General features: G+C 35.3%; 1 protein-coding gene across 9 annotated transcripts in view; it reads left to right on the forward strand.

The window, feature by feature from the left end:
* The window catches only part of LOC113497952 (protein unc-13 homolog 4B), a 53,112-nt gene extending 37,442 nt beyond the window's left edge, over positions 1-15,670 (forward strand). For 7 of the 9 annotated variants that reach the window (XM_026877790.1, XM_026877791.1, XM_026877789.1 and 4 more), the window contains 16 exons: positions 410-756; positions 1,216-1,263; positions 1,599-1,758; positions 1,986-2,165; positions 3,847-4,048; positions 4,340-4,766; positions 4,886-5,140; positions 6,016-6,307; positions 6,705-6,937; positions 7,156-7,246; positions 7,403-7,612; positions 8,824-8,898; positions 9,793-10,099; positions 10,365-10,488; positions 11,746-11,939; positions 12,586-15,670. In XM_026877790.1, coding sequence (XP_026733591.1) covers positions 410-756; positions 1,216-1,263; positions 1,599-1,758; positions 1,986-2,165; positions 3,847-4,048; positions 4,340-4,766; positions 4,886-5,140; positions 6,016-6,307; positions 6,705-6,937; positions 7,156-7,246; positions 7,403-7,612; positions 8,824-8,898; positions 9,793-10,099; positions 10,365-10,488; positions 11,746-11,939; positions 12,586-12,698 — 3,258 coding nt within the window. In that variant the 3' untranslated portion in view covers positions 12,699-15,670. The remainder of the gene's footprint in view (positions 1-409; positions 757-1,215; positions 1,264-1,598; positions 1,759-1,985; positions 2,166-3,846; positions 4,049-4,339; positions 4,767-4,885; positions 5,141-6,015; positions 6,308-6,704; positions 6,938-7,155; positions 7,247-7,402; positions 7,613-8,823; positions 8,899-9,792; positions 10,100-10,364; positions 10,489-11,745; positions 11,940-12,585) is intronic. The other 2 variants (XM_026877792.1, XM_026877798.1) reach the window with 1 other exon arrangement.
* The last annotated feature ends 612 nt before the right edge of the window (positions 15,671-16,282 follow it).

The following is a 16,282-nucleotide window of genomic DNA, read 5'->3' on the forward strand; positions in this document are numbered from 1 at the left end:
CCATGTTCGTTTGACTGATCTTAAAGAAGTTGTTCATTTCGACATACAGAATCAGTCGATCGGTTGTAATTACGATATTATAAATAAAAAAACAAAAAAAGACTATTTAGAACAAGACAAAACCTAGGTTTAGATATGCCACACTTGATAACAATGGGGTCGATAGATTACAAAAAGGTTACTTACAAGTTTTGTATCTAATACAAAATCTAATACAGCTTGTAATTGAACATTTACACACTTAGGATTTTTATGGTATATATTAGGTACTATACAACGAACATATATATTTATAGCATAAGGTGTTAATTAGGTATCTATTATTATCTCGGTCAATGGTTTCGATAGTCATATTTGAAATCTCTCGTTTATATCTTGAAACTTTCAATTAGCGTATTGTAATTTTCAGGTCGATGAACTTTATTTGGAAGTACTTTACGAGATTTTACACAATGTCGGGGGATGTGACGTAAGCTGCGAGGTAGGGCAGCTAGCGATGCTGTCTTACATACAAGAAGCTTTCAAGATAGCCAATGATAAGCACACGGAACTCCTAACACAAGCTGAAGCCAAAGAACCTCCAGAATTAATGTTAAATGTTGAAGTAGTGGAAGCTAAAGACCTTGTTCCTAAGGACCCGAATGGTCTGAGCGACCCCTTCGTCACAATCTACCTGATGTCGAACCCCACGCATAGGTACAACACATCTGTAAAGTCTGGCACTCTAAACCCCATGTGGGAGGAACACTTCTCACTGTAAGTATTCTTTATTTTGTCTCATAATCTATTTCCGTCGATAGGTCTAGACATACGAAATTTCTCTTGATGAATAATACGAAAATAAAAATTACGCTAAGCCTAAGACAACACGGTTAGTCAGTGTCTTGTCTCAAACAATCTGTGAATGCAGTTCTGAGAAATGTAAATAATTATGTATACAAACCAAAGTAGGGGGAAACGCTTCGGCCAACGATGAAGTCATGTGCAAAATAAATATGCAAATATCTGTTGAAAGCATACCGAACCAATGCATGGCTAGATGACCTCGGTCTTAATAAAATGATTTATTTGACTTTCAAACAGGATTTTTGTATAAAAATTAAAATATTATTAACGTAGAACTCTTACCACATAATTTGTGTTAATACCCACCCTACCGAAATGTATGTCGCATGTTACCTGATTACTACTAGTAAAAAGGATCTTATATTACAGGCCAATGCCCGGTAGTGTACAAGAAGACTCCCTCGTACTAGAAGTATGGTAAGTTACAAATACTGAATGAAATTTATGAAACATTCGTGACCAAAACAATCTACCTATTTTAATAGAAAATCCTAAAATCGTACCGAAGGTTCTTGACCTCCAACACCGATAAATATTCCGATTACTGATTTTAACTAAAGCATTCAAAACCTTTCACGATTCATGTTAATAGTGCTAAACTATTACATTGCTACACGCAAATACCTACGTGTTTTAATTAGTCAAGGTGACATAAACTACAGTGATTAAAGTTTTTATGCCCTAGAAACAAATGCCGTTGACTTTGTTTATATAAATACTTTGATAAACAAATAACAAGTGTTTTGTTCTAGGGATTTTGACCCCGCTGAGACTGTCAAAGAGAAAATGACGAAGATATTTGAAGTGAAAGGAGTCAAAGGACTACGGAAACTGATGAAGGAAATAGCTATCACTGCCTCAACAGGGAAACATGATAATGAACTGATTGGTACTTCTAATATACCACTAAAGGTAAGAATTTGGATTCAAGAGACATTTTAAGATACTTTTTTGGTGTTTCATTAAAAACACATTTAAAGTAGGCAATAACTTATTTTAAGGTAGGCTTTGGCAAACCTTTTGAAAGACATTTGAATTATTTTCCATTAGAGGCAGAAACGGGATAGGATTTTGGGATCTAACACTAAAATCTCTTTAATAACCTGTTGAGATGATAACGTGATGTTTTTTTGTTTCAGTCGATACCCGCGGGCGGGATGACGATGTGGTTCAGTCTCAGCAAGAAAAGCAAACTGAGGCGTCAAGGCGTTGTCAAAGTACGTCTTAACTATTCCTCAGAGAAGAACGCTCAAGTCGCCGCGCAAGAGCACAGACATCTACTTAGAATTATACTTCTGCACGAGCTTGAGAATTCTAAGGTACGTCTACTGCGTAAATGGTGAACCAAGGGACTTTAGTACGGTCAGCAACAGATGTCGCAAGGATAGCCGACTGGTAAAGGTTACCGTGCCGAACCCAACACATCTGGTACTAAATAAGCATTTGTGTGATCAGTGTTTATCCTGAGTCTGGTTGTTATGTGCATGTGACTTAAATCTATGTGAAAGAGGACTCGCACAAATACTGGGTTCCTTCCATAATGCGTGAGTCTTTTTTTAATATCAAAACATCTGCTCCTTATCAAATTAAATGAGCGTTGTCATGTTATAAAATTATGTTGACACCTAAAGTATCATTAAAATTACTATTACAACAGAAAAATACTGGTACTTTGTAAATCTGATTGTGTTAACCGATTTATGTTGATGACAGTACAACATACACAAAGAGGGACGTTGTTACATGCTCGCATGCATACTGATTACTAATTTTATACGACTACTGACCCAAGTAGTGCATTGCTACTTGACTATAAGCGGGCAATGTTATTTAAAGTATGCTATGACATAATTCTATTGATGCCTCATATTAAATGATCTCATTATGCAAAAATATACTGTTATAACTATGTGTCTCATGATCACGGAAATTGATATATACATGAGTTCTTCGTATATAATGTGAGTTCGAAATGTCATAATTGTTGCCTTGGTGGAAGGGAGACACCGCTATGAGCAGTGTATTGCACTATCTTCTTCCCACGAAAGCAAGACATGGCTTTATAAGAATCAACGGCTCATAGTACGGGCGCTGTTCTGTTCCATTTGAGAGGATTACTTACCTAAATGCCTACTGTGTTATTGGTAGAAGGTTAGCTATTTCCGTATGTTTTGCTGCATCGTTTTATTGACTGACAGTGATACGAAAAAACGCTCGTAAATTTCTTGTGAGGTTGCAGCTATCGTCATTTTACGATGTATCTCAAAAACTCATGGATACAAACTGGCTCAATCTTCGTCATATAATCGAAATGTTTAGTTTTATGTTCTCAATTTAGTTTGAAGTTTAACAGATATATCATATGACTAGACGTAATTTAAAAGCGTATATATTTTGATCGTAATCTACAGCTCAGGTCTCACGAAATAAATCAAGTAAAAAAAATGGTTTTGACGACATCCTTGAGCATTATTACTGTCGTGACAATGCGTTACAAATGGTACAATACTACGCAGTGTATTTTTTATCGATGCGTTTTTATATTGATCTTCAAAAAAATGTCAACTAAAATATTTTGGATTCCAACTAGAAAATAATATGTTACGATTGTGTGTGTGCTTCTCTAAGTCGCTAAGGATCCTCAGGCCAATTTTATTTCCAAAATATATATATATTTGAACACAGAAGTTAGTTGTGGCACCGTACTGAACACCAACTTCATACTCAAACTATTTTTTATGGATTTGTTCTCGACCGAAGCGAAAACCGAACCGAAATCACTTTTTATTTTTCTTATTTCCAAAAAAACAGACTAAAACATTTATATTCATTTACTTATACTTCTCATGCCTTAATTGTAAGAATTATTAAATTTTGATACTATTGAATTTTGGAACTATTGAAGGCACATTAAATTTTGTTGGGTAGGGAAAAGGCTAGGATGATGATGATAATTAATGATACGTAAATAATATACAATGCTGGATGTATGTGTGTTAGGTGGCCCCGTACTGGTGGTGCGGCAACTTCAGCGCGGCGGCGGAGGCCATCCTGACGCAGCACGCGGCGCAGAGCGGGCTCAGCGCCGCCGACAACTGCCTCGTGCAGTGGGCCGTGTACTGCGCCGTCACCGCCGACCATCCGCTCAGCTTCGCACTCTTCAACACGCTGCTGGACAAGATCACCAAGCCTTTGCAGTCTGGTAAGATATTTTGACACAAGTAGAGAAATGATAAGAAATTCATGAAATATTAGCTACAAAGTTGGGAAAGCTACTTTTTCTTGCAGTGGGATAGAATAAATAAAAAATACAAGAAAACAGTATTTTCTTTCAGCTATATTTTTGCCGTAGCTTGAGATTGGAGTTGTGTAAAATAACAAATTTCCGTAGATATCTGTCCTATATTTGAAATAGTGTGAAGTAAAGACAGTGCCGTTGAAAAAATTTCGTTTAATTTTGAAAAGTACAAAAAAACGTTTCATTCACCTCCAGGTCTGATAAATGAAGAGGACGTCAAGCTGTTCTGGGATGGTGCTAGAAAACTGCTCCCGACATGCTATAGCCACGTTAGGAAGCTCAGGAAGAAGACAGCGGGCGATAAAACAGTCATGAAGACTCTCAGGGAAGTCCTTAAAATCCTATACAAGTTATCCGTTTTGGATGCCCCTGAAAACATGGACATGTTCCCAGTGAACCTGTACGGTTGGCTCAGAGACGACAAGAGCAAGCCAACTATCCTCGAAGTATTAAACCAGGCGGTGATACAGGGTGCTTCGGATTGGTTCGTGCACATATTAGACAATAATGAGTGCAAGGATAACACAGAAGATACCAGACTACAGCATTTGATCAGAGTGATACAATTAGTCCGATCTGACCTGCAGAGAGCAGTGGAATATTACGACAGAGTGTTTGTTGAGTAAGTTGTAATGACCGTATCCATTCTGTAATTAGTGCTTACTCATACATTAGTCATAGCTAGTAAACAAGACCATTGCCATGCTATTATTTAAACGATTAATTCTTAATTTTTTACAGGGTTATGAACTTCCCCTATTCAAAGACCTTGTATGGGCTATACGAAGGGAAGATCGCGTCATTAGTGGAACCTGAAATAATCGAGGTGTGCAAAAGTCTCAAGAGGTTGCGGTATAGTAGTGAGGGTTCTACAACAACACTGGCCGGTGGTATCAACGGGGAGACGGGACTTGGTTCGTCGTCTGTCGGGTCCGAGCCCTTGACTATGGGAACAACACTTTTCGAACTGTATCTCACACTACAAAGGTTCTTAACGTGAGTATTGCTTTCTTTTGAATTGTTTCACGTCATATTTTTGAAAATAAGATTGATTTTGTTCGAATTTAGTACGAAGATTGATGAATTAAAAAAAGAATCGCTTATTTACTTTTCTTATACAGCGTAAAGAGAAAATTAACATTAAACTCTTAACCGACATGTGACGCCCCAACTGGGGTGGGACAACTGGGATGCTCGATACGTTCTACCTTCGTATTTTTTATTGATTTAATTAAATAAATAATGTTTATCGAATATAATAATAATTCTAAATAATTTAGTACATCTCAATATCCCAATATCCCAATCTCAATATCAACAAATTTTACTTGAAATAACCCTTGTAATGATCATTGTTTTATGTAAATAGAAAGTACCTTTACGCTAACTATTCATAAAGCCATTAAAAACACGTAAATGTGTCACACTAGGTAAATACAAAACACATGTGTAATCGATTTAAGATTTGTTTATGACTAACGATAATATTACCGTTACTTGTATGCATTTCATTCAATAGCGAGGAGCATAATTAGGTGAACAATTGGTTAAAAAGACATTATAATTTTCAAAATTCCATTGGTAATTCATGCACAGTTGCATAAGCACTTTGTCAAATACCCACGGACTTTTGACAAAGTGAAGGTTGCTGAAATAAATACAGCCTTAACTTTATGTTTTTTTCGTTATTTCAGTAGAGTTTTACTTGTATCTTGAAAAATAACATATTATGTTTTTCCCCGTATTTTTTATTTACAAGATAACAAGGCAAATATAAATAAAGGATATGAGGTATTTTTCCATTTAAGTAATCAGTTACTCATATATTTACTTTACTCATATTATATTCAAACTAACTTTTATCATTGCAGGCTAGGCCAAGGTCTCAACGAGACAGACTGGCAGTCATACGCCATATCGAAGTTCCACGCGTGGTTCTTCGGGGGCGTGGCACAATGGCTCGATATCGCCGCTTACAAAGCCCTCACGCGCATTGAAAAGGCCGTGGACCTTGATGACTTGGCCCCAGTAGATACCAATGTTAAGTACAGCAGTTCCGGTGTCGATACCCTGGCTATCTTCTATCAGATCAAGATCTTTTGGCAGCAGCTGGCGTGGCCTGATGTCGAAGGATGTTATACTTTTGTAGCGAAAATTATTGATGTAAGTATGTTTTAGTATTTAGATTTAGGTTTACCTGTAGTGTTTTGTTATACTTTAGTTTTCTGACTCCTTATAACTATGTTAAGCTAAGTTTTTGCTTTGGAACAAGATAAAAAAATATTAACCGTTGTATTGTGCGGCATCTCTTTGCTAAAACAGCACTCCTCTAGCACCATTGTAAGGCACTGTATTACTCTATTAACATGACGCAACGTAATCCTCATTACGACCGTTTAAATGTACATCTTCAGATGTAAACCGTCGCTCTCTCTTTTTATTTATTTGCCTCTCATCCAGTTTGATCCTACTTTTTTGTAACTTCCTTCACTTAAATTTCATAGTGGGACGACCTTTAACTTGACTCGTCAAAAAATAACTAGCGAATTTGTATCCTTAGGACATTTGCCGCTGCTGCGTGTTCTACTCGGACAAGATGGCGTCGCGCGTGGAGGGCCTGGGCGCGGTGAGCAGCGTGTTCGAGGCGCGCTTCGAGGTGACGACGGAGTGGTGCGTGGCCATCAACAACATCGACTACGTGCGCCAGAGCCTCGCGCCCTTCGTGCGGGAGCTCGCCATGGACGACATCATACACCGCATGTGCGAGGCCCGCTCGCCTATAGAGGCGCAGAGGTAAGGATTACTGGTTTTACCGGTATAATAGTTATGCGTCGTGGTTTCGCGGTTTCTCCTTTCTTCACGCCGAAAAATACATCATATCATAAGGTCTTAAAAAGTTCTGTTCTATTATAAAATCTTTAACAATGGAGTAGTACAACTGGCAGCTAGCACTTGTTATATCTAGTTCCGATGATATGTCGAAATTAATTAGTTTTGTTTTCTTATTTCAGATGCAAAGAAACACTTCAAAACGTCATCGCCAATGCAATAGATACTGTTAGAAATAAAATTGTTGATCTTTTAGAAGTTATGGTTAAAAAGGTGAGATATTCATATTTTTATTGTATGATATAAGAGCACAAGCAAAAACCATTAATATAACTAGATTGTAGCCCTAAAAACTATTCATATCTTCAAATAAGTTAAAATAAACGCTTATCAAATATCTGCTAATATACAATTTTTGGCCTATTTCAGATGATGCCGTCCATCACCCGTTTCTTGATCGAGGGCGCGGAACTATTACATCAAGACTGTTCAAGTATGGACCGCGTTATGCGCTACTTAGAAGCGAACCTCGACACATTATACCAACATTTAAACAACGAAAACTTCTCGAGAACACTCGATATCGTATGGGATCAACTTGGAAAAGTACTTTATGAACTCATACAGGCGAACTTAGAGGTGAGATTTAGATTTATAGTTTTAAAATTACTTTCCATATCAATAACATATCCATAGATAGTTTTCCTTCGTATAATAGATGTGGTTCAGTATGGTGCGGTCGATTTTCGACAAAACTTAAACTTTTTTTTTTTGGAATGGCATATGATATACCAAAACGTTAAAGACAAATATTCAGCTCATAATATGTCTTGCCCCTTTAGCCTAGTGAAAATTCGCCAGCTCGAATGTATGAATATTACGGATGTAAGTCACGTGACTTGAAACGAAATGTCATTTTCATACATTGCGTTGGTTTTCTGTTAACATTAACTACTGTAGAATTGACGCTTGGCTAAAGTCGCTGTCCTAGGCATCTTCCTTGATCACAATTTCAGCCATTTAAAGTTACTTGTTTAGAAGTTATGTCAAAATTCAAACCCTTGCAGTATAACCTATCTTTGGCTATGTTATTACTATGGACCCTATTTTTAATAACTTACCCGCTAACAGCTGTAATATAGCATAGTGTTTCTAATACGCTGAACTTTACGTCTTAACTATTTACTAATACAAGAAACACTACAAACAATAACATGTTAATAACATACATACATTGGAATCCATACAATTCACAGGACTCATACAAAATAACTTTCCTTCCAATACTAACGCATTATTAATTTTCATTTGTAGAATGAGAAACTAGCCACCCGTATTCGCTTGTTTAGGCGTAGATATTTTGGAAAAAACAAAGTGTCTCCCAACTTTCTTTTGTTCAGGGTAAATAATTTGTATTTGTATTGCACGCTACTGCAATTATTAATTTTAAGTGTGCACTTCACATAAGTGCCTCTTGAATGAGTATAGAGTGACTTTGTTATTTGGTTATATGCACTTTGTTAGCAGTATATTGTATCTGATGTGTTTTATTTAGATTGAATGAATAGATGCTCATTTGTATTTAGTACAACCAGAAACAATTGAATTTGAAAGTTCATTTTAGATTATTTAAGAACACCATGTAAAGTCTAAGTGCAATAGTGTAGTGAAGAAATAACCTTGAAAACTTCTTGAATGATGTTTTTAATAATATATTACAATGACACACATTTGTTCCTGGTTGATTTATAATTAAGTTGTTTGAACGCTAAGTGTCACCTTATGTACTCCGTTAGACTGCGTGCGCATTTTAAGCCTTATTTAAAATCATTTGTTGTTGTTTTTAATAGCACCGAAGGGCAAAGATAACTCACTATATCGACCCGAGACGCTTGAGCAAATCGGCAGCCGCCAACCTCGACGCGGTAAACCTATACATATAACAAGCACCCTGTTTATGTTACTGTATTATGTTGCTCTTGTCCCGACTTTACACGTTATTTTGTATACATTGCTTGTTCTGTGAACTAAGTGTAAATATTGCTGACGATCAATGCGCGCAATGTATACGAAATCTTGTGTATTTCCAATCTGGCTTCAATGTTTCGTGTATCTTTAGATATGTTTACTAGTTGATGACTTTCATTGACTGTATAGTGGATGTCAAAGGTCTCTGAATATTGTCCTCGTCATAATGTTTGTATGCTTAGTCGCTTACTGTCCAATTATTTAAAGGGACTGTAATGTAATCTTGTAATGTTATATAGCATGTTTGACACCGTACTGAAATGTTATATGCTGCGGTGTTGAATGTCCTTTTAGTTTCTCGTATGTCTTTCTAAAAAATGATTATTAGCTTAGGGAATGTTAGATATATTTTTATTAGCGGAATGAAGAAACAGAATGTTGATTGCTTAGATCGATTTTAATTTATTGGAATGTTTAAGAACCGATATAGAACCGATCATTGCACGACTACATTTAAAGATCCAATATGCATATATTTACAGAAAATATTCTATTGTATCACTTGTATTAGGTGTGTCATTGTTAGGCGTTTAATTATTACCAGACTACAAAACATTGATACAATGTTTGAATGTTACTTCGAAAAGCACGAACTGCATGTAATAATGAATCATGCGAGATTAAAAACGAATCCTTATGCCTTATCCTTACATATGCATGACCACAAAGGTGACAGTTTGTACAAAACCGCTTTGTAATGTCAATATGTTATAGCATCATGGTGATGGAATATGTTGAAAAAAAAATCATTTTTATGCTCAATAAATAATATTTTCTTCATAAATTTACAGAAACGTCGTCCACCAGCTTTCTTCTCGAATCTCCACGAATGCCTGAAGATAATGATCAGATCGTTCAGACAAGACAACAGTGAGGCGTATTCCTCTGAGACACTGAAGCGCGTCGAGTACTTGCTGAAGCTTCACGGCATGGAGACGAGGGAACTGATACACCAGTTCCATTTGGAACGGTGGCAGGAACAACAGACCATACAGGAGCCTAAGATGGGAATGTTGACTGTGAGAGCACAGTTTATTGATGATAATCTGAAGATTGAAATTATGAATGCGAGGAATTTGATGCCAGCGGATTCGAATGGTAAGATTATACATTTTAAAATGTTATAAAACATCCGATTTTGCCCTTCCCTTCAATATGTAGAATAACTGATTCATAATCCTCTTATCGAAATTAAATTTTGACTTTTTTTCTGCCTACTTTCGCTAAAGAAACTCCGCTTCTCAGATTTATCGTAAAATTGTTTTGTCTGAAAATAATATTTTTTATTATGTAATAGCTGGATCAGCCCATTCGCATTAGGATAAATTTAACCCTTTTCTAATTGTTTAATGTATTATTCTAGGTCTTTGTGATTCCTACGTCCGAGTGGCCTTACTACCCGAAGATACGTTTGCAAACGTACAGAAACCGAAAACACAAACACATAATAAGAATTTGTTCCCGCTTTACGATGAAATGTTCCTCATGTAAGTTCAACTCAACCACTGCAATTCTAAAAATATATTTCAGTAATTAGCATAAGTCTAAAATCTAGTGAAAACTTTCGCACGTCTTTGTATTAAATCGTTGACGGGTTTTGTTTAACATTATTAATTCTATTGGCATGACTTAGGATTGCCTTAATAATGTCGAACATTGTTAGTGCAGTTTAAAGATATGACGTTAAAGTGAAATCTCCAACGTCATATAAATATCAATCATGTGAGCCGCATGGCAAAAAGTCGTATGATTTGATGTCGTGTTTATACTGTTAAATGCGTGAACAAATCATTCAAAGTAGATATTTAGTATTTAGTATGTAGGGTAGAATTTATGAATTATTCTATGAAGTGAGAATTATGCAACATTAAAACTATATAGTGACGTAAATAAAGCTTCTTACACACATATGTACATAAACTAAGTTAACAAACTTAAATAACTTGTAATTTATTTTATTTCTATTTCTAATTTTAGTTTAAAGCGTACTTTTTGCACACTTCTAAGAACAATGACATTGAGACAGTAAAAATTCCGATACATCTAATATTGGATTGAAATAGATTATAGACAGTGCAGGCCAAGTGATACGAATTACTTGGCACTCTGCCGCCGTGTTTATCTTCTAGCTTCATTATTTTTTATTTTCTTAATATATTTTCAAAATAAAGAACATTTAAATTATTTGAATTATGTATAAATAAATGAGGTCAACGCTTTTAGACCTGCATAGCAATTTTGTTTATTTTTTAAACGTGACAAAATTTCATGGTGGCAAATATTGTGCTATTCTAATCGTGGAATGTCATAGCCGCTATTTCCAGAATTATATGCGTAAAGTAGAACCGACCGTGAACTGTTACTAAACCAATGTCATTCTAGGTTTACTATAAACAGGAAACATTTGACTTTTGATTTATAGTGCTGTGACAATCTTTACAAACAAGCTTCAAAAGCATAACGTATGACGTCATAAGTCGGTAATTAGTATTTCTTATTTGTAACATACTTAGTTGATAGGCTATGATTTAGAGAAGAAACCATTTAGAGGACATACAATATTTTATTAGTTGCGAAGAAAAAAGCGCTAATGACGGATTGAAATACATTTGTAGCAAAAAGAAATTGATTCCACTGAAAATTGACCCTGGTCTATTGAGCTCTTTTTACTGTCGTCAATGTACTGCAATCTTAAGTCTTTGTTGTATTCATAGGTTTTAATTAAAATAATCTGTGTATTCCAGCCCTCTGACCCCCGAGCAGCGTGGCACTGCAGACGGGCTGATCCACTTGGTGATAAAGGACAAGGACATGTTCAGCGTGAGCAACACGTTCGTGGGCGAGTGCTACCTGCACTTCAGCGAGGTCCCGCACACGCCCGCGCCCATCTCCAGCCTGCCGCAGCAGCTGCTGCCGCTGTCCCGACCCACCAGCATCGGTCAGTACACTACCATTATTATGTACATTTATATAACAGTCTCATGTCACGGTGTACGAAATTGAATTCTTCCGAAACGCTTACGTTTGTCATGAAATTTTGTATACATATTGGGTAATTGGGTTTTAACTAGAAATAACTTACATGGCAAAACAACGTTTACTGGGAAGGACAGCCAGTAAACTATTTTTCTATCTTATTTTATTTGCGGGTTTTTTTTCTGTATAGAGAATGTCACCCCGCCTCGATGTAAACTATAATGTAGTACTGACTTCGACCATCTGGCACGGTTCCGTTTCGTTCCCAAAAATTGCAGTTTTCAAGCTGTCGTACTTGGGAGGAGGGTTAGATAGATACCCATGGATTTAACGGTAACGATTTAACGGTTCACCGCTGGCATAAACGTTTTAATACCAATGTTAGGTAAATCAGTCGACCCGATCTTTACCCAAATTTAAACAAAGTTAACATATGTAGTTTAAACAAAGCCTTGCTCCCTAAAAGTTGGCACTAAGAAGCGTAATTCGGCGTTATTATTAAATTTCATCTTATTTGATTCTGAGTAGTAAAAGGCATTGTATTGTGCATTAAAAATTACGACTTTTATTTACAATTACATTACAGTGCTCATCTTATATTTTTACAGACGGCGAAGCAATAAAAGCACTTGAAACCCGACAAGGCGACAGACAAGCGCGAGACTTCATTAAGAAACAGAGAGCTAAGTTCCCCAGCAAGCAGTTCTTCTCACTGGGCTGAGAATATACCTACATAATACTTATGATACGCGAATACCAGATGTATAGCAAGCGCGCGTAAGAGGCTTGACACGCCTTAGAATATTTTGGGAACAGGAGGCGTAATGTAGAGTCTTGTCTCTCTTCTTCAACTCTAAAGAGGTTATGATAGACCCTCAAAGTTTAACCTTTTTGGACATTATTTGACGTGTACAATTTGTTCGAAATATAAATAACAAAACACTTTACAGTACAGAAGTCAAACCAAGTATAGGGTTACAAGGGTATTGTAGTTCAATATGTATTAAACATCAATATGTAAACTATTGATCTACATATTAGTATCAAGGTTACGCGTGTAAGGTGTCGCGCTTGCTATTGACATCTATAATTAGACTATCAGACGTATGAACGACGTTTTAAAGCCATGATTGTTCAATTTACACAATTTTCAAACTTAGAAAATAGGTCATTCACAACCGTAACAAAACTAAATGACTTAAAACGTCATAATATATTGGTATACTTCTCCGGCGTATGAAAGGCTAAAGTTGTGTAACATAGGGGTTCAAAATCCTGTTTTAAGTACTGTGATTAATAGAATGAAAAACAAATTACTATTGAAACGCATTTTATTTTGTTCATGGTACTTGAAAATAAAAACTCCTTATCCTTTCACATGTTGGGGTTTCGACTGTATATAAAATGCTTGCTTTTAACGCATAATAGAAGCTTTAGGCTGTGGTAATGAGGCTCTAATAAGTCCGAGTATACTAAACTATTTATAAATAAGTGATATTTAAAATGTAAATTAGTTTCCAATTTTATAAATGAAATTGTGAAAATGTCTGCTGTGTTTCCAGGTGTTTTCGAATGTATATTTAATACTCTTATTTTTGCGTAATTTTGTAATAATAGGATGAGTATATGGAACTGCCATGAATGTAATAAGTTTTTATGTATGTGTGCGTGTAGCCTCGTAACTGAGTAGTTGATATCTCCTGAATGTTATTTTTTGTTACAGACTTAATAAAATGTATGGAAAGACTATATAATATGTGAAGTTCTACTGAAACTGTAAATGAATTTTCTTGTTTGGTCTGTTTGTGTTAGCAAATTCATGAGCAATATTCGATATTAGAACTTTTTGATAAGATTTCATCAAAACATTTTCCACGCATTTTTATCGACAATAATGATTTTGAATCTCTCATTTAGTAAATAGGCCGTTCGATCATCATTGTATCACAATTTATTTACAAAAAGCCGTACAGTTTTTTCAATACCCGGTTGAGTAAATATACGTCAAAAAGTTTTACAGAAAAAAAAATACATAACGTTATTTCAAACGTTTCTTACATACTTCTTATTAAGTATCTTTATTCTCCGTTTAAATACTGTTTTCCGGAATCTTAAGATTTACAAAGCTCAACAAATAGAAAATCGTTTCTTTAAATCGCTTTGTAGAGAAATATTGTACACCTTGGCTTACTTTTGTGTACCTCACTCGTAAGGTGTTTTGTACATGATGGAAGGCTAGTCTCCAATATCTCTCGACTATATGATCCAATGACACGTGCCTGTGAACGTAACTCAATAAATTTGTATGTCTTTTTTTGTCCTTGTGCACAGAAAAGCTTTAAAGAACATCATAGATTAAAGTCAAGTGATTATAATTTTAACATCTCTACGAAGATGATGATTATTACGACACATCAATACTTTGTCATCTGCGAAGGTCAATGGGTCTCTAGCAGGAACTCGACAGTCATTAAGTTTTTGAAATAAAATAATACATTAATGTCTTCTTGAGGTACTTTTATTGCCTTTTAAAGTACCGCAACAATTTATTTCAAACTTTAAGTACAATATAAATTATACGAAAATATATTTTTATAACATTATATTTAATTGCGTTGTAAAAGAAACGTGTTGTAAGTAACTTGGGGATGGGTGAATAATAAATTTGGGGTTCGCATCAAAAGTATGTTATATCAAATTAACATACATTTTTGAGGATGTTATAAGCAATAAAAATGCATAATAAGGTATCATGTAGTAAAACAAATATTAAGATCGTTAAATTTTATTGAGGGTATAAACGTATTTAATTTAGTGTCTTCCTTCTGACATGTCGCAATATTGTCACAAGTAAACTTATAAGTACTCCTTTATAATAAAACCTCATTTTATTTCATTCGAGGTATCTTCCTAAAGTTTGGCGCTAAAAGTAGGAGTGAAAAACAGCTTTATATACAAGTGTAGAGAGAGAACGTATTTGTAGAGTTCGTCGTGACGCTTAGTGCGTGTGTCCAGCCCTTAATGTTAGGACATCGTGAGTCACGAGTTTAGAATCTCGAGGGCTTTTGACACCACGTAGGGACAATAAATTATCATTATCATACGTTACATAGTGGTCGGTTCGTCTTGCCATTATTTAGATCTCATCTCATCAACATCTTAATTGTATTTTAGTTTTATTTTCAATTGTTATTTATCGTTTTACATCTAGGAATTCTTTGTGGAGCCTTGAAATAAACAATATTTATTTGGACCGACACTCCGTACAATTAAACTTTGGTCTTGAAAGTAAATTGATTGATTATCTATCTATATATTGTTCACTCGTTTAGTACTAGAGTAGGAGTGTGCGTATTGTGTAAAATTGTACATAAACTATATGAAAACTGTATAGGTACATTTTATATAGTTGAATAAATTGTATACAAGTTTGTAGGATATTAGACGATGTGTTCTGTGATAAAGAGAGTGCCTTATTTTTTATTGAGTCCATATTCATATTAAATTGTACCTATACATATATTATTTATGTATTTAAAGCGCATATTATGCTAACACCTTCAAACCATTGGAATTAAACTGGTTGTTATGTGAAACATTTTTATTTTATGTTGAAGTATATCTGAAGGATGCGATGGAAAACTATTCCTTTGTCTGTTAATATTTATTTTGCAAATATACGTATATAAAATACCTCTTGTTTCTAATTTAATTGCCTTTTTATGACTTTCCGAGCGTATCTTACGATTCTCGACGACATGCCGACAAATATATACCTCTAGCTATAAGTTGGTTAGAGCAGTGATAGCCTAGTGGTCTGACCCAATGCTTGCTTTGGCATGCTTTGGCTTAGCAGACCAATGAATGCTAAGCCAAAGGTCGTAAGTTTTAATCCCAGGACGCACCAATATATTTTGGAATAAACTGCATTGCAGAATAAATTTTGCGTATTAAAAAAAAGGGTATAGGTAGAGTTTAAAACCCTACAGAAACGTACGTTTTAAAATTGACACCAGCTTGTACAGCAATCATGCAAAAATAAAAGGTGTAATAGGTACCCATACCTACTCATACATCGACAGTTGAATTGTAACATCAAAAGTCCACTATTGTGTAAATGTAAGCCCGAGTCGAGCGGTTCACTAAAGGCGTAAGTATGATAAAGCAAAGCAGGAATGTATAGCTAATGCGAGTTGTTTATGGCAAATTAATTACACTAGACGCCAGTAGACGCTACTCTCAAAGGTACGGTGTTATTGCTTCATGCATATAAAGTAATAACTGCTACAATCTCTGTGTACTATT

The sequence above is a fragment of the Trichoplusia ni genome, chromosome 10, assembly GCF_003590095.1.
Source record: "Trichoplusia ni isolate ovarian cell line Hi5 chromosome 10, tn1, whole genome shotgun sequence".
NCBI classification, from domain to species: domain Eukaryota; kingdom Metazoa; phylum Arthropoda; class Insecta; order Lepidoptera; family Noctuidae; genus Trichoplusia; species Trichoplusia ni.